The 22,048-nt window shown below is 34.9% G+C and overlaps 1 protein-coding gene across 2 annotated transcripts; it reads right to left on the reverse strand.

Moving 5' to 3' along the window:
• Positions 1–866: 866 nt before the first annotated feature.
• On the reverse strand, positions 867–5,859 carry LOC113712742 (uncharacterized). 2 transcript variants are annotated; one of them, XM_027236289.2, is made up of 12 exons: positions 5,418–5,858; positions 5,166–5,260; positions 4,518–4,616; positions 4,334–4,450; positions 3,687–3,942; positions 3,408–3,565; positions 2,982–3,331; positions 2,792–2,891; positions 2,507–2,566; positions 2,006–2,089; positions 1,793–1,909; positions 867–1,493 (listed from the first exon to the last, which is right to left on the reverse strand). In XM_027236289.2, the coding sequence occupies exons 2-12, from the start codon at positions 5,226–5,228 to the stop codon at positions 1,188–1,190; spliced, it is 1,710 nt and encodes a 569-aa protein (XP_027092090.1). In that variant the 5' UTR covers positions 5,229–5,260; positions 5,418–5,858; the 3' UTR covers positions 867–1,187. The 2 variants fall into 2 exon arrangements, with proteins under 2 accessions (XP_027092090.1, XP_027092092.1); XM_027236291.2 differs by lacking the exon at positions 2,507–2,566 and having other exon boundaries at positions 5,418–5,859.
• Between the last annotated feature and the right edge of the window lie 16,189 nt (positions 5,860–22,048).

Raw genomic sequence — 22,048 nt, forward strand, 5'->3', positions numbered from 1 at the left:
AAAGAATGGCCTGTGGAGTTTAGATTGACATGTTGGTTTTTATATACATTCTCTACACATAAAACTAATTATTTGACTCTGGAAGAAGAGACATTTAGGAGACAGGCAGGGCAAAAGATGCAGAGCAAGGCAGTGTTGAATCTTGACCATTCTCTGTAGTCAAATTGGTTGCAAAACTTATTAGCTAACTGAAATCTCCAATTTGTCGACCAAAGTCGCACGTCACAGCTGGCTTGAGTTGGCTTGTCCAAGGAATTAAATAACCGTTGAGAAAGGATGCTGGTGGCAATTCTATCATAGTCATCGTCAATGGAGCTGAATTTTGTGGAACTTTTCTTGAGTTGAGTCTAATTTCTGATGGTTTTTCTGTATTAAATGCAATAAGAATCTACCAAGGATGGAACTTTGTGGTTATGCATGAACTTGTGCCATTAGCCACTAGGTGTCTCCCAGCATAGATCATGGATGCCTTCTCTGAGTGACCCAAGTCTTGATGAAGATGATTTCACACCGCAGAGATGGTCCACCCACATATTCTCCTCTCTTATTAGCTAGCGGCATTAACATGCCTGAGTAATGGGCTGTCACTGTTCACACCTAAATTCTTAAATGAAAAATCTGTCACTTCGATTTTCTTCCTTTGCTTAGTAAGTGTCTATCTGTTGCCAAGGCCAGTGCCACAAATACTGAGTTTTCTCAAACTCTCATTCACACTCAATACTGTGTTTATAGAAATTAAACACCGCATCTTTTCTTGTCTCTAACACCATAGCATGTCACATGTCCTATATTTGGACCTTGTGCTTTAGGAGGTGATTGAGAAATTATATCTAGAAGACTCATAAATAAAACTTTGCTCCACAGCAGAAAGCATCAACCTTCACGTATATTCATGTAGAATACTATAAGTAGTTGCGGTTCTTCTACAACGAAAACTAAACAAGAGAAAGGCCTTGGAGAGTTGGTTTGCTTATCTAATGCTGGCTGTTTCTTTTGTATCCTGACTAAAAATGAATACTTCATACAGCCTGAACCCTTTCAACAGAAAATTTCTTGAGAGTCAAAGTTTACTTACAAGAGTGGAGAAGATTATACATTTCTTGCATCATGTATCTATAGATGTATACACAGACCCAATGACTAACCAATGATAACTATGTAGAGGAAGGAACTAAACCAAAATTTATTCATGTTTGCAGTAGGTACCTGAAACTGAACTCATACGGCACAATTTCAAGAAATTGTGACAGAGGCTGATTTCTCTCCCTATCAAGGCAGCTAATCGCTTCTTTTCCAAGTTCAATCGGTAGTTGAAGGCATATCCAATCAACCAGCGAGTCCAAGTCCTTGGCAAAATCAAGCATATACCAATCCAATAGTTTTGGAATTGCCACCACCTTCTTTGTAGTTGAAATGCCAACTGTGGCCTGCAAGTACTCCTTTTTAGCCACTTCCAGCTCATTTTCAACCTCAGCTGCTGTGTACATTCTCACCTTGATTGAGAAAGCAAACCTCATCATTAACAGCATAGGCATGCTAAAAACTTAATAATGCACTGATGTAAAAACTAAAATTCTGCTGATTGATAAAACGTTACTTCAAATCAGCATTTTCGAGTCTCAAATCTTATACACACCTCAGTACACTAGGCAAGATGTTGGCAAATGCAAATTTAAGACAATTGCAGTCAACAATACATATTGGCAGGAGTCAACAATAGTTTTCCCAAGTAATCTACACTTCCAATTGAGGATGACTAAATGAATTCTGTCTACTCTGTGCACTAACTTACAGCAGGTGAAGACCAGCTACCACAGGAAAGAGCAAATGTAACCAGTGGTTCTGATAATTCCAATCCAAAAATGCTACGTGCTGACATTTCCTCATTTTTGGCCCCTTTTGCAAAAGTCTGAAAAGACACCACCATAGCCAGATAAAACATAAGCTACTTTAAATTTTACTTCACATAATGCTGGTACTTCTGTCTGATAAAGACTCATCTTACATATTTTGAATGATATGGCAGTCTGAGTATGAAATGCTCAATAGTTATCGCATTGAGAAAATGACCTCCAACATTTATGGTTGCCTGCATTATAAGAAGCCAAGTATCACCAAGATATGCATAGTATTTCATCTATATAGAAATATCATTTGAGATTATGTATCAAATTTGTTATTGAATATTGTTGTGAAGGTTATGAGACAAAAGAGCTTACATCCATATACACTTCTGATGCAGATAATGCATGTAAGAAATAACGTTCAGTTTTTGTAGGTCATTCAAATCTTTGAACATGTTATTCTGGTAACTAAGCTTGTATAAATTTTTCTTTCACATAATGCATTAAATTCCATTTTCCTTTTGCTTTTCCTCAAGATCATTTTCTTCTCCTCCCCCCCCCCCCCCCCCACCAACTCATGATTACTGCATTCTTTACATTTTGAGAAGGAAAAAAACTCTTAGATTACACAAAAAAGGACAAGACATCTCAAATAGAAATACCTTTTGCATCAATGCAACTACCATTTCAGGACTCTCTGGTATTCCATGTTCAAGATATGCCTGAATCAAGGTAGTAAAGAACTTACACATCAATTACTTAAATTGAGCACGTGTAAACATACAGGTGGTATAGAAAGTTTTATCTAGTGCGTTTCATCTATTTTCCTCTTTTGGGAGTAGGAGAAATGGTGTTCTGCATATAGAACCATGATGCATATAGGAAATGAATGCTGAAATGAGATTTAGATAGATTCTGCATTAATGCATGTAGAATCTCACACCTACATTCATCATACAAGAATTGTAAATGTTGATCCAGAAAGCAAGCTTCTCTTGATGAGTGAGGCCTTTTAAATCAACTGATGATAATTTCTCAAGTAAAACCCTGAGAACCAAGGGAGACGAGACATGTAAGAGCACCAGTAAAAGTATGAATGAGTAATAAAGTTTAGAACTGATTATGACAGTAACTTACTTTAGTCTATGAAGTAGGAACACGGATACTGTGGTTCGGTTTGGATTGATAGAGCTTGCCTCTATAGCAAATAAATGTTTATATGGACCAATATCTCTCTTGCCAAAATCTGAGCAGATACCATATGGATCCTTAAAATCTGCATCCTCAAAGCCCTCACAAGAACTCAATGTAGACAGTGAAGGTAATGAATCTGCTATGCTTCCAGTCCTTTTGGAGTTCATTCTTAAGAAAATGCTCAATAAGCATTTCAAAATGCTTTCGGAAATTTTGTTTGGATTGTCAGTTGCTGATGATTTTTCATCACCAGGAACAGGAGTCCTCCCTTTGCACTCATGGTCCATATCTAACTGAAAATTTAGAACCTGTGGTCATTTGATTGGACATATATCTCATAGATTTACAAAGAAAGAATGAAGTAAGCACCTGTAATTTCTTGGGTTCTAAGCGCTTGTCTGCTGATCTGGACTCGAATGGAGGCCTTTTAACAGGAGTTCTGACAGTTGGTGCTTTGATACTTGGAGGTTTCTGCTTATTCTTTGTTGAATTAGCGCAAAAATCATTTTCTTTTCCACGTGCATCATCTGAAAAATCAAACAGAGGCAACAGTTTCTTCTAGTTGTCCTATCCATTTTTGACAAGGTAAATGGGTGAAAGTAGGTATAGGCATGAGGTAAAGCCAAAACAACTTGATCAAAGTATTACCTGTGAGAAATGTTAAATGCCTCCCTCTGGATACTATGGAATTTTCTTCAGCTTGAATTGACAACTTAGACTGCTTTTGTTTCCAATCATTCGTTTGGTACTGGTCACATACATCATGTGAATTGTCCGTGTTCCTCTTTGACGATGAGATGTACACTGCTTCCTGATACAATCCTTGCCTGAACTGCACAACTTGCTCTTCAAGCCGAACGACCTCCTCTTCCAAAACAGCAACTTCGGCAAGCAGCTCCAGTGTCTACACATATCCATCTTAGGCATTCAGGTCACATTTGAGATATTAAAACTCCATGGAATTTATCAATTTCTTACCATGACAGGAATTTTTCAGTATACAACCAGTTAACAGTAAAGGTAGTCTCACACAGCAGTTGCATGGTTGCAATTTCACAATGAAATCAAGAGTTTTGTTATTTATTCAACTACATTCTCCCTTCATGCCTCAACTACAACATTTAATTTCACTGTTTGTAATGCAGTACCTTACTGCATATCACAAATACTTATCCAGAAAACAGAAAAGACTGTTCCTATCTCTCCATAAACAGTAGCTAGTCTGAAATTCATCCTCCACATTGGAAAGGAAAGAGTTTTTTAGATCAGGCAGATAAAGAGAAAGAGAGACTAACATGAGGAGGTAGATAGGGGGGAAGACGAGGCAAAGCTCCAAGAGGTCTGGTGAATGCCCTTTCCAAAGCTCTGTGAACATTTTCTTCTTGTCTGAGTTTTCTCTTCAACTTGTCAACCTAAAATTCAAAAATTAGTACCAAATTGTGAAAGGTTAAAATGCAGAATTGATAATTAAAAACCTACATCTTGCTGCAATGCTTTCTTTCTTTCTCGGATTGATACTCGTCTTGTGGTTGCTTTCTGAGCATTCATTATCCTCTTACCATGTATTTCCACTTTTTCCTGCAACCAGTAAGAAGAGAATACAACTGTCAGCTTCCACAAGAAAAGAATTGGACATGGCATAATAAACAAAAAAGGACACATACACATGGGACAAAAGAAAGGCCAGGAAAGATCAAAATCATTGTGGATTAGAAGCAAAGCAGGAAACTTTTGAAGCTTTATTGAAAGAGAGGATCCAATCCCACCATCAATAGGAAACACAAAAAGTGGAGGGGACAGATTCCAATATCCAAAATTCAATATAAACTCAAAACTAATCAAGATTAAGCCAAAGAAATTCTGTTCCTCCTGCATTTAACCAACTAAGACAGAGAATTCATCTGGAATTCATATGAAAGATGCCTACTTTATCAAAATTTCCAGGAAATTTCTCCATCTGAAGCCCTCCCAATTGGACTTAAGGCCCTAAAATTCTTATTCTGGAAAATTGCCATTTCTGGAAGATTCATGTCAACCAATTGATAAACAAATTGGATAGAAGTTGTAAGGAGAATGAATGGCTGTGATTAGTACAAGCTGATAAAGGTAAACATAGACTGTGGTTACTTTTTCTTGCTTTACAGGAGGTGCTCTCATAGACTGCACAGCAGTCCTGGCTCTGGTATTCATCTTTCTTCAATCCCCAGAGAAATCAATGAAACCTGCCATACAATAAAATCCCATTTCAATGCATCCAAAAAATATACAAACAGACAAAAAAAAAACGAAAAAAGACAATTAGAATAAGAACAAGGTAAAGGGGAGAAGCAATAAATGAAGATAGCAAGCAAAGAGAGAGATGGATGAGAAGAATGAGACCTTCAGAGGAATGAATTCAATTCATTGCGGCAGCAGCAGATGAGCAGAAGAAGCAGAATTCCGATATCCCAGAAGCGGGAAACAGGTGTTGAATAATCCAAAATGCAAAACAAAGGTAGCCTAGAATCCCAAAAGACAAACAACAACAACTGACTAGAGTACTTGGTATTTCTGTCTCTCTTGGTCTGTTGAATGTTCAGTTCATCCCTGCATTTCTTGATCTCCGTGAAGTTAACGCATTATCTAATTATCTATCGCCACCCCGTTTCAGCTCTCTTCAGCTACTGGACTACTACTAGTATACTACTATCTATCTATATCATCCCTCGAGAAAAAAGTGCAAATTTCCACTTCTCAATGTCAGTGAAACTAGTATGAAAGAGAGATAAATATACTAGTCCAATTTGTTACTCCCTCCCTCCCTCTCTCTCTCTCTCTCTCTCTCTCTCTCTCCATATATATACACGCGCAGATACATATGAAAGAGAGAGAGTGAGAGAGAGAGAGAGGGAATTTACAACTGTACTTTCTGGCTAACATTAAATTAGTAATTGAAAATTTTTATTTAGAAATATTATGGTGCGGGAAAATGTACAAGTTAAATTACAATAGACATGGTACAAAACAGTTAAAGATGCTACAATCCTATTCTTCAAAAACAAGTTTTTCAAATATAAATTTTTCTAAAGATGCCTAGTAATTTATCTGTGCAAGATTTTTTTTTCTGATCAAAATATACAGTGCTAATAAGTTACAACTAGTGCCCCGGAAGAATGAATATCAATTTGTGGTAATCCAGGGGGAGGCAAAAAATGGTTAAAAATTAGAGGTTTGGTTAAATATTAGAACTGCTCATTGATTGTTTAATTGGTTGCAAATTGCAATGACAAAAATAAGAGGTTAGACATGGAGTCTCCAGTTTTTTGTTTGTTTCCTATTTGGCGTCTTTCAAGTAAGGACAGAAAAATTAATCATCAGAAGAGAGAAGTTTTTTTTGGGGGGGGGGGGGGGGGTGGGGGAGGTTGGTCTTCATCAATGGCAATTGACTTCTGCAATGTGCACCCACTAGCCAGCTCTTGGGGTTTCCTAAAATGATGAGGCAGTGAAATGGATGTAAGGGTTGAGAAATTTGGCAATGGGATTGATAAAAAGGAAAGTAGGCAGACAAACCAATTTTCAGTAATCATGAGATAACGTGCGCTTTCTCTTTTACGTATCTGGCTCTGCTTTATGGTTTCTAATCGGGCATTTGCCTTGTTATGGTAATTCCAGGGTCCCTGAATAAAATGTGCATAAATTCTTGTTTTGATCTGACACCTAACAAAACGAGCACCAACTAAGAAATTTCTTTTGATTTTACTGCAATTTGAAGAATAAGGAAATTCTAGCAGTCATTTTTGGCTTCATTCTGATGGTAATATGTTGAATTCTGTCTATAGAGATATTAGAAATGAGTTTATTGAGTTGCTCTAAACATTATTAATTCACGCTTATAGTATATGCTTTTACGGGTTACTGAGTTTAATACTTTCCCTGTTTTTATAGTAATCCACAGAATCAATCTTTAAGTTATTTTAAAGGGTTTTTCTAACGGATGTTTTTTAAGCACGCGTTAACATAACAAATATTCATCTAACTCGCTATATATATATATATATATATATATATATATATATATGCACATAATAATAATTATTATCTTGTCTTATATTTATATACTTTCATTGTTTAATTGTACCTACCCTCTCTTGTATTTATTTACTTTTCTTAATTAATTTTATATTTTTAAAAATATAACACTTGAAATATATCCGTTACGGGTGCCCTATGGCACCTATTAGACAAACTATACTTTAAAATGTTAGAATTACAAAGTGAGCCGGGTTTCTTATTCTCTCTCTCTCTCTCTCTCTCTTAACTATAAGTAACTTTGAGGTTTCTTTTGCCGAAAATGAAAACAACCAGACAAACAAGGAAATTAATCCTGCTTGGATTTTTTAGTTTTTTTTGAGTTTTTATAGAAAAATATATTGTAAGAATTTAACGTATATAAAGTAAAAAAGTAATTGAAAATATGTTTAGGGAAACACGCAAAATTTGATTTATTTTTATTTTTTTGTAAAAAGCTACAATCCGAACAATGAAAGGCAGGAGAAAGAAATTAAGAAGAGTGGCGTGGGAGTGGCTGAAATCTGAATGCAAAAGCTGCCTAATCACATGACTGCCAATTAATAAAGTGTTCTGCACTTGAAAAAGAAAATTTAAAGGCTTTTCAGGGCATCCCGCAATGTCCTTACATTACGTTAACTTTAAGTTTTCAGTACCCATTTTGTTGAAGGCAATTCAATAATTTTTCAGCCAATTTTTACGGAGTCAGTCACGTGCTGGTCAGGCAAGAATATGTATTTCAATTTTTATACTCCATCTTATGGAAAAATAGTTCAATTATGATTTTTTTTTTTTGGTCATCTAAAGAATACTAGAAATCAATTGAGCCCTCACAACCCTTGTGGAGGTTTGATTATCCCACATCGGGGTTGGGGTTGGGTTTGGGTTAGGTTATAAGTCCTCAGGATGTCCTCAAGAGTTGCCGGCTTTTGAGGATTGTTCTGGGATTAGATTTATGGTTTGACAAAAAAACAACAACAACGTTGAGAGAAGAAACGCCAGCTTATCACGGGGAGTGAGGGTCCGAATAGTCACGGGCGAAAAGATCCGCGCCGAAGGGCAAGCTCCCTTGTGGAGGTTTGATTATCCCACATCGGGGTTGGGGTTGGGTTTGGGTTAGGTTATAAGTCCTCAGGATGTCCTCAAGAGTTGCCGGCTTTTGAGGATTGTTCTGGGATTAGATTTATGGTTTGACAAAAAAAAAAATTGAGCCCTCACAAAGCATAATACATCAAGGGTTATGATTAGAAATCCAAAATGCAACGGTCCAATTCTAGGGTGCACGATTATCATTCAAGAATGAGGTGGTTGAGCATAATAAAGTTGAGCACAAAGCCAGAAAAATGGCCTAAATCCCAAAACCAAAAGTTCATTCCCAATCACTTTCACGGCCACACGTTGATTTGACATCCACTCATTTCTTTTAAGTACTCTCTCCGTCCCATTTGATAGTTCTGATTCTTTTTTCATACAATTTAATAAAAAGTAGTTAATTTTATTTGAACAATCAATTTAGATAACTATTTTTCTAAAATACATTCACATTAATTAGAGTACAACTTTATGGGAACTTGAATTGATGGTAAAAAAAGAACCAACTCTCATTAAATGGGATAGGTTTATAGTAACAACAACTTACATTGAATAAGGGTATTTTAGGAAAATTAAAATACAACTACATTTTTCAATTAGAAAGTGGACTATAATTTGGGATAGACGAAAAAAAAAACAAGACTTATCAAAGTGGAACGGAGGGAGTATCAAAATTGCCAGAGCAGGTGGTGATTAAGCGATCAAACATGATCTTCTTATTTAAAGACATTTTGTTTGCTTCCTTGATTTCATATCTCTGGTTTAGTTCAAATTTATGAGTTTTTTTATAGATCAGATGTATCATTTGACTTTGAAATCTATATGGATCTTTGTCATATTTGATGTATTTGCTACCATTAACACAGATATCGGAATGATATTATGATTTTATACCCAAAAAAAAAGACAATACAATAAGCCAAAAAGTGATTCGAATATTATTTTTGGCTTAATTTTTCACAAAGTTTTTTTCTTGTAGAGATGAACATAAGTCTTATTATATTTTATTCCTATGATTTATCCTAGTGAAAGAGGGGATGATAAATACACATGGAATTAAAAATTCAGGGGTGGGAAACCATGATGGTGGAGGGTCGAGGGACAGACAGCTGATGATAGTTTAGGATTATGAAATAGACGTCCCACTTACAGCCACGTGAGAATGACTCCTACGACCACAATTAACACAGTACAATTTGTAATTAAGGTTTCGTAACCACAACACTTGATGTTTCTTTTTTTAAAAAAAAATAAAAAAAGATCATTTCATTCAATAAATCTGTATTAATGACAGAAACACGTCAAATCAAATATGACACATATACGTACGGATATAAAATCAATAGATGCAACAAATTTGAAAATTCTTAATTAGTGAGTTGGGCGTCTAATGTTCGTTCATTTAGTATCTAACAATGACTCCCACCGGAAAAAAAAAAAAAAAAAAAAACTCAACCCATCTTAGACAATTAGACAGTAGATGATTACTTGTAAGAAACTAAGAATTGACATTACGCACTTGATTCCAGATTTTATTTACATAGACAGTGACTTCAAACGACTCTTTAGAAGAAAAAAAAAATCACACTGTCATTATTTTAATAAGAATCAAAAGAATTGTTTAATTTTGTTTTTGTATGCTTTTGTTTTAAATCGCTGTTTTAATTTATCATGCAATGAGCGCTTGCCAGCTAATAAATCCGGCAAGAGACAATTGAAAAGGCAAAGGATTTAAAAAATAGGTAGTAGATCAAATGTGACGCTTTCGTCTAATTATGGGAGAAAAATAGGTCAAAACATCATTATCACCGTGCACGGTAAGGTTTTGTGATTTAGGAACACCCATTAAACTACTGTTATCAATAATGCGCGGATTAAATTACTGCATAGTTGCTTTCTCATTCATCAATCCTTAATTATTGTCCTATCAAGAGCATATGAAACCAAGTAGCCAATAAGTACGGTCTTGTAAATTGTAATTATGGATGCGTCAAGAATAATGCACGGAAAGTATATGGATTAATCTTCTATACACTAACAGTGCATGCACTTTCACCATTAAATACATGACATATAATTTAAATTTTGCATATGTGTCATGCATCCAACCATGACAGTGTATACACTGTCAGTGTATATAAGATTTATTCAAACTATATATGGTTTTTCCCAACTTCATCTTTGTGTTATACTCTCAATTTTTTGATGTCTGATTTAGATTGTGAATTCTGTGCAAGCGAAAAATGTGAAGAGAATGTTCACATTTAGTCTTTTTCTTTTTCAAAATTTTAGCACAAATCAAGTTTTTCTTTTTTTTTTTTTCGTTCCTTGATCAATAAGCAGTAGTGTATAATTTTGTTGAATAATAGCTGGAAGATTCTTTTGTTATACTTAAATTGGTTTTTCGCATACAAAATTTTTTTTTTTCCTGCGAGTTGGTAAGAGCTTTTGGTTTGCAGTTTAACCAATTTGATCAATTCAATTTCAGTTTTAAATTTTAATCATTTTTATTTATTTTAGTATTAAAAATTTAAATACAAATGAAAATTTTTTCCCAAAAGATAAAGATTTAGTGAATTCTAGTTGAACTTTCTGGTTTTACTTGGTCCAATCAGTTCTTGACCGAGTTTGATGGATTTAATTGAATTTTTAGATTAACTATTAAAATAGACCACAATCAGTACTTTCTGGTTTTCAAAACATTGGTTGTTAGGATACATATTCTTTGAGTTGTTTAATGACTAAAATCATGAATGATTTAATTAAGGCTAACTCCACTTTGCATTTCCCAAATTTGTACTACTTTTAACTTTACACCTTAAATTTCAATTTCTAATACTTTACACCCTAAATTCTCAATTTTAGAGACTTTACATTCTAAACTCTCAAACTAATTCCATTTAAATCCAATCAACAATAAAATTAGCAAAATTAATAGAACAAAAAATCACAAAAGTCAATGACGGTGTCCTTAAAGTGGTCAAAGATCAAAGGGAACACAACTAAAACAAAATAATACATTGTTGTTTATTTGAACTGTCTTTTATCTCATTAATTTTGTTAACAATATTAGTTATTACATGGAACAAACTTTTACCAGTTTGTTCTAGTCATAATCCCTTTGATCTTTTTGATCATTCTCAACATATTGTCATTAATAACCGGAGAATTTATAATATAAAGTATCTCAAATTGAGAGTTTAATGTGTAAAGCGTCTAAAATTAAAAATTAAAGTTTAAGATGCAAAATGAAAAAGTTGCACGAGCTGAGAGGTACAATGTGGAATTAGTACTCTGTTTAAGTGCAAACCTGACTTGAAGTAGTGGCCGTACATGGAAATACTAAGCGTTGTGGCACTATGCCTTGAGTAATCGACATTGAACTTGAAGTACAACTGTAGAAGGAAAATAAGTGCTAATGAATTTGTACATGCCAATACTATACCACCATGTTCTTACAGCGATATAGTACTTCAATTGTAGCGACCTTCATTTTCAATGATATCTGTAAAGCCAGCCTCTTTTTTTTTTTCTTCTTTTTTTTAGTACTATTGGCTATAAGAGACTTAGCAGCTTAGGACCACTACTAGTAGCACATAAAACGAATTGAGAAGGGTCTAATGTAATTTCAAGTGTGTTTGGATAATAAATTATTTGAGATAATTCTGTGAAAAAAATATTATAACACTTTTTTGATGTGATGTAGGTAGATGTGGGCATAATTATCCGCTAACCTGAAAACTCGTCATATCTGATCCGATCTGATCTGAAAATTAGGATATTCGATATTTGATCGGGTCAAAAGAGGGTCGGGTATCTGCTAAGATGCGGGGCGAGTTAGGATTACATAATTAAAAATTCGCGGATATCCGATCTGCCCCGCATATATATATTTTTTATTTTTATTTTTATTTTTATACACACACTATAAAATAATAAGTTAGAACTAAATAAGTAATTTTATTGAACAAATTGCATTACAAATATGAGAGACTACAGTTTATTTACAAGATTCATTTGTAAAGGTCATGATCTTATATTTTATAGAAAAAAGTTCAATTAATGTGGAACATATATATTAAAAATTGTGCTACTTATTTCAAACTTTTATTGATTTTGAATTTTTTTAATTTTTTTCTTTTATCTTATATTCTCTTCATATGCTTGTTTCTTGGTGGGAAACCTTTTTTTAGAAAAAAAATTATTAAATCTTAGATGAATGTGTAAAATATAAATTTAAGTTGGTATAAATTATTTTTTTAAAAAAATTAAATGATAAACAGCGCGGGACGGGTATCCGCTGGTCCGACCCTATCTTAACGGATACCCTACAAACGGTATCCGTTGATATTCGGGGCGGGTAAGGGCCAGAAAATGGCTGACCCGTAAAGTACGGACCGAGTCAGCCAAATGGTGAATGGGGCGGGTACTCGACCCGCGCCCACCCTTAGAGGTAGGTAAGATAAAAGAGTGATTGAAAAATGTGTTGATAATATAAGAAAGTCAGTATTTAAATACGGTGTAAATAATGTGCATTCCAAAGTAACAGTTGACGTGAAAAACAAAAGTTGCTTAAACTTGTCATGGTTTAAACAAATAAATTCCGGCTAGTAAATTTTAAGAATTTTGAGCAAGCGAGAAATTTGCTATGCAACCAACCAAAAAAAAACAATATAAAATCCACATAAGAAAGCTTTTAATGCTGAGAACTGAACTTAGAGGAATTGATGCTTTATATTGTAGTATACTAGTATCACAAGTTGCCAATCAATATCCATTCAATATATAACCTTAGTTAATAGAAATCTCCAACTCCTACTCGACCTACATCTGTACTTGACAACGTAGAGATGAGAAGGCCATGTTCGTGTAAAATGGCAAACATGCATCAATGCACAGTGTTCACCGACGCAAAGAAACGGTGGTGTTTCACTTACTTGTGTTCCACCCGACAGAGATGCTTGTCCTCCTCTCGACACACGAAATGTCGATCTCAAGAAAGCCAGCTAAATTTTCCAAGTCAATACTCCTTGCTCTCACCACCAATCTGGGGACTCGGGGCAGGGACGGTTGCAGGTGGCAAATTCCCTCTTCATTAATAGCGCGTAACTTCTTTTGTTCACCGTGTAACTTTTTTTTTCACAGATTGTATTTTCACAACACATAGTGGTGGGCTCCACACTTGGCGCGAAAATCGAGTTACCACTTGTTATCTGAGCCGCACATTTTTTTATGGTCCAATCTGGACCATGAACCGTGATGACCGTCCCTGCCCCAAATCCACCAATCTGGCTACTATAGTACTACTTTATTATGCTGCTTAATAGAGCCAGGCTACAGTTTTCAATTATTCAAGTTAGATTGATTGATTGATAAATAATAATGGTTTGCAATTTGCTTCACTTTGTCCAAAGTCTGCAGAAATGCAATCTCAACAGTAACAGGGGGAATAAATTAACTCTTCTCTGAACCCAGCTCAGAGCAAAAGTACACCTCCAGTTGTAGCATCTGATCACCATAAATAAATGAAGGAACGCGAACAAATTAAATGCAGATATTTTCTTCTTGGCTCTCCCTTGTAAAAATACTTTAGTAGTACCCCTTTCTTCATTTTCTCTTCCTTGTTACTTACCAAATGCTTGCCGAGTTACCAAACTAACCTAGTGGAAAAGAAGCTTCAATTAAATACAAGCAGTATATGATTTGTTACTCTACAACGTGGCACTACTTGTTTTCAAAACGATCAATTCCCAATGACAGCAAAGGAAAATCTTTCCTTTCCATCTTTCTGTTTATGTCCCGCGGGGTACCAACATGGCAAGTAAAATGTCATGGATCAATTACCAAAATAAACGAAACTGATATTTCTCCCATGATTTGACTCGTTCTCTGTTAATGTTTCTTTTCATGGTCCAGATCATGCTCTAAAGTATGATATGCTGTTAACACAATCCAAACACTTTAAACCACTCTAATTGGACAATAATTCTTAGTAGTATTATTAGATAGTGATCATCAATCAGGTATAAGCGCTTTTCATTTGATTTGATTCCTTAGGAGGCCATTCATTTCTATCGAATTGGAAAAAAGAACATCAAACTGTTCTTCGAACCTTTTAGTTCTCAAATCCAATTATTAAAGCTAAAGTGAGGAAAAAATGTTTGTGCGAAGAATCCATCTAAAGGGTCGTAGGAACTTTGGCAACTTACCAAAACTAATATGTTGCAGTCGCAATTAAAAAGGATACACAGCTATAAATGCCACTACGGCATACTTTACTAGTTCATGCTTCACCATCTACATTTTTTAACATTCTCATGATTGATCAGAAGAATTGGACTAAATTTCGAATTGGGAGACCAAAGGAAACCAATAATAAATATAAGTTTACAGGATTTTTTTTTTGTTGGGGGGGGGGGGGGGGTTGGGGGTATTTGACCCTTCACCAAAACCATCGCCTGCAATTAAGATTGGATCTGAAATTTCTACTTGTTTGGTCCTATTCTGGAAGGTGTATCATTAGATACAGATAAAGATGATGAATTGATGATGATGATCCTCCCAATTCCAAGAGGACCACGAGGACCATACATACAAACACGAGTGAGTGTTACGGATGCAGGATCAATTGTTGCTGTTAAAGTTTCCTCAATGTGGGGACTCTTCTTTATTTGCTTTCTTTCTTTCTTTTTCCTTTCTAGTACCTGACGAGACTCCTCTCCCCTTTTTTTTTTTTTTGCTCCCTCTCTTTTGACATGGTGAAATTTGTGTCATAGTCATGCTACCCAAATCATTGTACCTCATCCATTTAAAGCTTATTCACTTCTATCAATGTATTTCTTCGTCTTTCAAATCAATTATCTTATCGGCTTATCCCCTTACAGTACGAAATAGTTTTTAATAATTAGACATACACCACTGAAAACATTTTTGCAGCACAATCTCCCCCCACGACAATTAACGGACTCAAAGAATACATGGAATCTAATGAGAAACCTTATCACAGCTCAGCAACCCCGTCAACCACCCCTTTTTTTTTTTTGTGGTAAAATATACTTTAACCCCTGCGATTTAGTAATTTTTCATATAACTTCTCCATAATTTTAAAAACTATATGTAACCTCATTGTAGTTTAGACTGAAGTGTCAATGTGATAAAACTGATCCTCTATAACGGAATCCAAAGAAATATTAAGAACATCCTTGTTTAAAAACTAAAATAATTTAAAGCAATCAAAATATATAAACTTAATACGTATGATACTTTAACTCCTTATGGTTATGTGTATATTACTACATAACTTTTTATGATTTAGTGTTTTATCATATAACTCCCTTATGATTTTCAAAATATATACATAACCCTTCTGTGATTAATTAATAAGTTTCAACTTCATAAAAGGATACTTTTGACATTTTAATTGACTTCATTATGGAGTCAATTAAAATGTCGTGACTTTCACACTTTAGTCCAAATTATGAGGGGGGTTATATATAGTTTTTGAAATCACAAGAAAGTTATGTGAAAAAATACTACCCCTTTTTTGTTAAAAAAAATTTCTTATTGCATGGTCTAGGTTAGACATTAAAATAGTTTATTCTTTGGATTAACTTTTCTTATATTGATACATAAGTATAACGCCAGTAAATTTTAATACATGGCACATATCTATGCAAGAAGGTTTCATCTTTATTCTTAACTAAGTAACTTTCGTGCCCTGTAACACGGTCTATGTGATATCAAAAAAAAAAAAAAAAAAAAAGAAAGAAAGAAAAGTCGATGTGAATATTTTGCAAATAAAAGGTCACCCTTGGGTAGAAATTTACAGAAACTCCCCAAACGCTCCTCTCGTGCACTAGATTAGAGGCCTCTCAAGTTGAAATCTGTACCATTCAAACCAATTGGAGTAATTTCTATAATTTCTAGTGTAAAATCATAAAATTTGGGTATAAACTTATATTTGTTAACACATACAACTGATTTGTCGATCACACCAAAATTATACCAGTTGATACCAAATGTGTAGAATCCAAAAATTCTAACAAAAATATACGGGAGATATATTTCATAAAATCAATGCATATAGAGAGGCAATTTACATACATAAAAATATATGTGGGAGAAGAGAAATAATATCAACAATAATTTATTAATCACTTCATAAGAACAAAACTCTCAATTCTTCTCAATTCTTCACTTTTCTCAACTAAACATAATAATATGACTCCCCATTTATAAACTAGATGATTTGATAAACAAGTCTTACAACCATAAGAAATTTTCTAATAAGATACTAATTTCTAAATAATAAAACTAACATAACTTGACTCTAATAGAATTACTAAAATCTTAACTTGACTAAAACTTACTAAATAACAATATAAAATATTTCTAATTTTGATTTGATTTAATATGCCAACATTGCCTCCCTAAAATCAAGTTCTCTTTTGGATCAGGTTCACCATCATCACAGAGAGATCAGGTTCACCACCGTCACAATCAATAATCTCTCTTGATTTTCGCTGCAATATTCCACGTACCTGGACAAATTTATCTTGTTGCTCAACTTTTTATTTGCGAAAATAATTTAAGCTTCTAGATAGATTGTTTTCGTCACCCAATTTGATGTCAATTTATTGATAATTCATTTTGTGATTTTCATAATCACAATTCAACTGATAGGATTATTCTTCGATCTCTGCTGTAACATCCGCAATCAATCAATCTGACAATTCTCAAACCAATCTTATGGTCCAATCCTCACAGACTAGACACTCCGTGACCAACCTTGTGGTCTAAGTCGATCAACTAATTTTTTCGCAATAATTTTTGTACTCTAATTCTGACAGCGAAAAAGTCACAATTAACCCTTATAATCGGGTCAATTCTTCAATGTCTACAGGCACCGCAGCATCAATTTCTTCAATGTCTAGGGCTCTGATACTAGATTTAGAATCCAAAAAATCAACCCAAAAACTTATTGGAGATGTATTTGATAAAATCAATGTATATGGGGGGAGGCAATTCACACACATAAAAATATGTGTGGGAGAAGAGGAATAATATCAACAATAATCTATTAATCACATCATAAGAACAAAGCTCTCAATTCTTCTCAATCTTTCTCAATCCTTCACTCTTCTCAACTAAACATAATAATATGACTCCCTATTTATAAACTAGATGATTTGATAAACAAGTCTTACAACCATAAGAAATTTTCTAATAAGATACTAATTCCTAAATAATAAAACTAATATAATTTGACTCCAATAGAATTACTAAAATCCTAACTTAACTAAAATTTACTAAATAATAATATAAAATATTTATAATTTGAGTCTTGATTTAATATGCCAACAAAATGTAGTAATAATTATGCTAACCGATTTAAATTGGATAGATTTCAACTTGTGGACCTTGAATCCTGATCCCTCATGCACCCCTCAGATAAAAATTAATTCTAGAGAGGAGGAGAAGAAAAAGAAAAAAAAAAAAAGGTTAAAATGAATCGGGTAAGGTCGAAAGATTTACATTGGCTTTCTGTCATATTTGTGGTCCTCCTGTCCTTGGAGGTCCCAGCCTCTTCTTCATGGGTTTCTGGGTCTTGCTTTTCCCAAGCATGAGGCCAACATAGAAAACAAAGCAGATGTCTTTACGTAGCCATGAAAAAAGGGCAAAAGCAACCACATGCCAAAAGGTATGCTCTTTTTATTGAGTGATCACAGCCAAAAGCCACTTTCTTTCGCCAGGAACTTGCTTATAAGAGATTATTTCTAAACTGTCTTTATCTGGATCACCCACTGATATCATAATATATAAAAACATTAAAGTGCTAAAATACAGATGCCATCAAGAAACCCAATTCCTAATTGGTTAACTATAATTATATCTGATTAATGAGATGTAATGATACCTAAACATGTCTTTGAACATCATTGTGCTTCTACATCGAGGGATAGTCAGTCTTGTCCAATTCCATGATTAGTGCAACATGCATTTGTGAGTATGTTAGTGCACTAAAGGAAGGCAAGAGGGAAAATGAGCAGAAAACCAATAGAATACACAGCTAGCTGTAAGATAACCAGTTATAATTGAATAAACCATTTTCCTGATTTCTTATTGCAGAACACAGTCTCTGTCAATGTACACACACACACACACACACACACACACACACATATATATATATATATATAGATGCTTTGAGCACCAAAATTACAGCTTAAAAATCTACACACTATGGCGTGGCATTGTCACGAGGACATCATATTCACTTACTGCACATCAACAGAAATCTTGATGGGTGTAATTTGATCAACTGGCACTTACCACACAAGTGCACAACAAGTTATAAAGCACGAAACCAGTGAGGGGAAAGAAGAAAGCATGAAGAGCCATGCCACTACAAAGAATTGGACCACAACCATAACCTTTCAAGAGAACCCTACAGTTATGATCAACCAAAAGTTCTAGATGGAGAAAAGAAAAAGAAAAAGAAAAATTAAGGCCGGTGTGCATGCATTTATGCTTCCTACTTTTGTCTATTATCAATTAATTACACGTTCAAAATATCCAACACAATAAGCACCTTCAAGAGGGTTGCTTTGAAGAAAATTATAAATAACTAGAACATTTGGAGGTCGATCTTCAAAGAAAGAGTAGAGAACAGAATCCAATATATTAACTGGAGAAAATGGTAAATGAGACGAGAAGAACACATGGGCAGAGCAAAGCTTCAAACATAACGTACAGACCTGTCACTGTCTGTTAGTATCTTGATATTTTCTTTGCCGCTGTCCAAGAAAGAATGGTCCATGTATCTTGTTAAATGAACGTCTTCCTACAATTTGCAATCAACTACTAGTTTTGTTAAAAATTGTGGAACCTAGTCTTCATTGTAGGAACACCAGCACCACACCAGATTGATGTGCGAAGCTTGTAAACAATGAGGCAATGTATAGAAGTGGGGAAAGGAGTAATTGCTGTGAAGATGCAGATAGCAATGAAGTAGCATTCTTCATGTATTGGTCTTCTATTTTGCGGAGAAGAAGGTGTAACACTGAGGAACACCATTTCTTTCTGCTCTTGTTTGATAAACTAGGGAATCAATAATCCAGACATGATGTGAAGAATTATATTGAAATAAGCCTAATAAGCATCAGCAAATCCAAACATGGGGCAATGACATTAAAAGCATATATGACATTCATTTTGGTATTCAATCAGAAAAACAAAATTTATGGACAAGTCCAACCACGTAAATGGTAATTGTGGAATGTTTAGCTTTGGGAAGGGACATGAATCATCACATAAGAATTTTCCGCACACGTTTCTTTGACATGGAATGAAAGAGGTGTTGCGTACAGATGTTTGCCTGATTTCAGCACAGGATGGAGATCAAGGTCATGGAACTTGGAGCAGGCCGAGATGATTGGTGGTCCATTTAACAAGATTAAAGTCTCATCTTGATTGTACACAGATAACGGGAAAGAAGGGTTGAAGAGCTTTATTCACAAATCCAAGGCTCCACAAATCGAAAGCCCGCATAAAGGGTGATGCCAATCCTTTGCCACCCGTGATGTTTTCAGAGTAAAACTCTGCCCATATCTTGATCGATGGGTACAACAAGTCAACCAGCCATGTAAGATTTAAGTCTTCGTACTAGCACTGTGTTCTTCTTCTACTTCATGGTTATTAATTGTATTTCTTTCCTTTTGATCACTAATGTCCAGCGAGCCTCCCTAACAGAAGTTCCCATAAGGAAACAGAGTGAAAGCGCCCTGGAGAATTAAATGATTGTCGGGTTTAAGTCCAGAAAAATTAAAGCTCCCGTCTCACCCTTCCTTCAGGGGACCAAACAATGCTAAAGATAAGACCCAGGGTGGAACTAGCAAGCAGTATCATTCAGTATATGAGAATGGTAAGTCCTGGAAGGTTGCGTAAGGCTATTTCAATCAGAAGCTAGACATCGAGAGAAAGAGAAGAAAGAAGTTTCCTTCTCTAATCTACTTGGACAAGATCGTGCGTCCTTATTCTAATCAAAACCAGGCCTACCTGGAAAATCAAGCAAAAAGGACCCCGAAACTGAGCAGACACCATGGCACTAAAAAGATCAAGTGATACCCCGGAACTGAATTAAGAAAACGTGATCAAAGTTCCCAAACCTGTCGAACTTGATGCCAGGCATCAAGAGAAAGTTAAAGCTGAAACTGCAACAAAAACATAATCAGCAGCTTAGTTCGATATCCCTATTCCCTTCTGTGGGAGCGTATGCAAATAAAACCAAATTCAATTAATTCCCTTCCTGTCTCCTTCTCCATCAGGACCACGTCCTCAAGCAAGTTGGTGCCTTGTAGCTTTTTGTGTTTGATCAATTCGACAATTATGAGGCCTACATTATACTCAAAAGACAAGCAAAATCGGTGTCTTTTTATTGATCCAAATTGGAATATAATAAGTTCCATTTTTCTGTTCTCACCATTTTTTCAGTTGTCTTGACATGAAATGTCGAAAATGCAGCATACAACCCCCTCGGGCCACCTAGAAGTACATGCCAAATGGAGATCAGCAGACCCAAGAAACTATGCAGTGGCTAACTGGCTAATTACCAAGTACAACCAGCATCTCATAGTAATTGCTAGGTTAAGAGTAAATAGCTTAGGTTCAATGATTTGATCAACGATATGTAGTTGCCAAGAACTTTCGGCCAGCCAAAACCACCTCTTTTTTTTTTTTCCTTCCTTCTTGAGAGTGTCGCACTTTCCATTCGAGATATCCCAATTTTTTTGTATTATTAGCCAAAAGACAAAAATATGTTTTATCCCCTTCTCTAAGCACAAGAGAAATCATGATCTCCATAATTAAGGTTGGATGACAAAAATTGCAAACGTACGTGAGCTACTCTAAACTGCAAATTTTGCCGTTAATCGCTTAGCTAATGCCGGAAAAGAGAGCCCGTTTGCCAATTAAGACATTTGCACTAGCATCATGTTATATAAAAGAGTTAATAAACAGCCCATCTTGGATAAATCCTAGTACAAAGCCTATACTAAGCCACATAAGTACTAAGAAGAATGTTGAAAGCCCATCTTAAGTCTATTATTTTGGAATATTATTATTTTCAGTCTTTTTTTTTTTTTTTATAGGTGCACTCTATAATAAAAAGTTGGAGAACAGAATAAAGCGTATTCCTTCCGGAAATGAGGACATAGTGGCAAAGAAGATCAATATTTTAACAAGTGAGCATACAATAAAATTGCACGATCAGAGGAAGTTGTGCGAAATATGATGATCACGACACTTAATTCCTCTTAAGGAAAGGGATCATTGATCAAACCCTCGCCTGCAAGAAAGAATCAAATCATGCGGTGGATCTATTTATTGGACAGAATGTAGATTATTCGCCGTCAGACGGCGGGAAATTAATTCATTGAATTTTCAGTATTTTTTGGGTCTCTCTAGAGAGACTCCAGGCCTTGAAACAAAAGCCGAGGGGTTGACAAATGGGTGGGCTTTGGACATGGCAATTGTGTTATTAATGCAGTGTTAAGTTTTTGTTTTCTGTCTTTCATCGGTCTTCCATTATGATTTCGATTAACTTTTTATACATTAATATTTACACTAACAGTTATGATGCATGTCGAATGATTTGAATTTTAAATTTGAATTCATATTATGCACCAATTATCGAAATCCACAAGTAAACAACGGTGTATGAAAAACTTATCCAAATAAAATAACCATTCTGGGAAATAGCAAAGTGAATACAGTACAAATGAATATGATTTGTGGATTCTTATTTCTGGAGCGGTCCAAGTACAGAATTCAAGCACTGTGTATTTCTCCACCATTAGTTGTGCGAATCTTTC

This window comes from Coffea arabica, chromosome 10e (genome assembly GCF_036785885.1).
Source record: "Coffea arabica cultivar ET-39 chromosome 10e, Coffea Arabica ET-39 HiFi, whole genome shotgun sequence".
Taxonomy (NCBI): Eukaryota; Viridiplantae; Streptophyta; class Magnoliopsida; order Gentianales; family Rubiaceae; genus Coffea; species Coffea arabica.

What these genes read in the sequence shown, in the direction of transcription:
- LOC113712742 (XM_027236289.2), bottom strand. Translation starts at nt 5,228, where the DNA reads ATGAATACCAGAGCCAGGACTGCTGTGCAGTCTATGAGAGCACCTCCT. An exon ending in ACAATTCTTGTATGATGAAT is followed by an intron (nt 2,567 to 2,791) that starts GTAGGTGTGAGA and finishes ACCTTGATTCAG; the next exon opens with GCATATCTTGAACATGGAAT. An exon ending in GTAGCTGGTCTTCACCTGCT is followed by an intron (nt 1,494 to 1,792) that starts GTAAGTTAGTGC and finishes TTCTCAATCAAG; the next exon opens with GTGAGAATGTACACAGCAGC.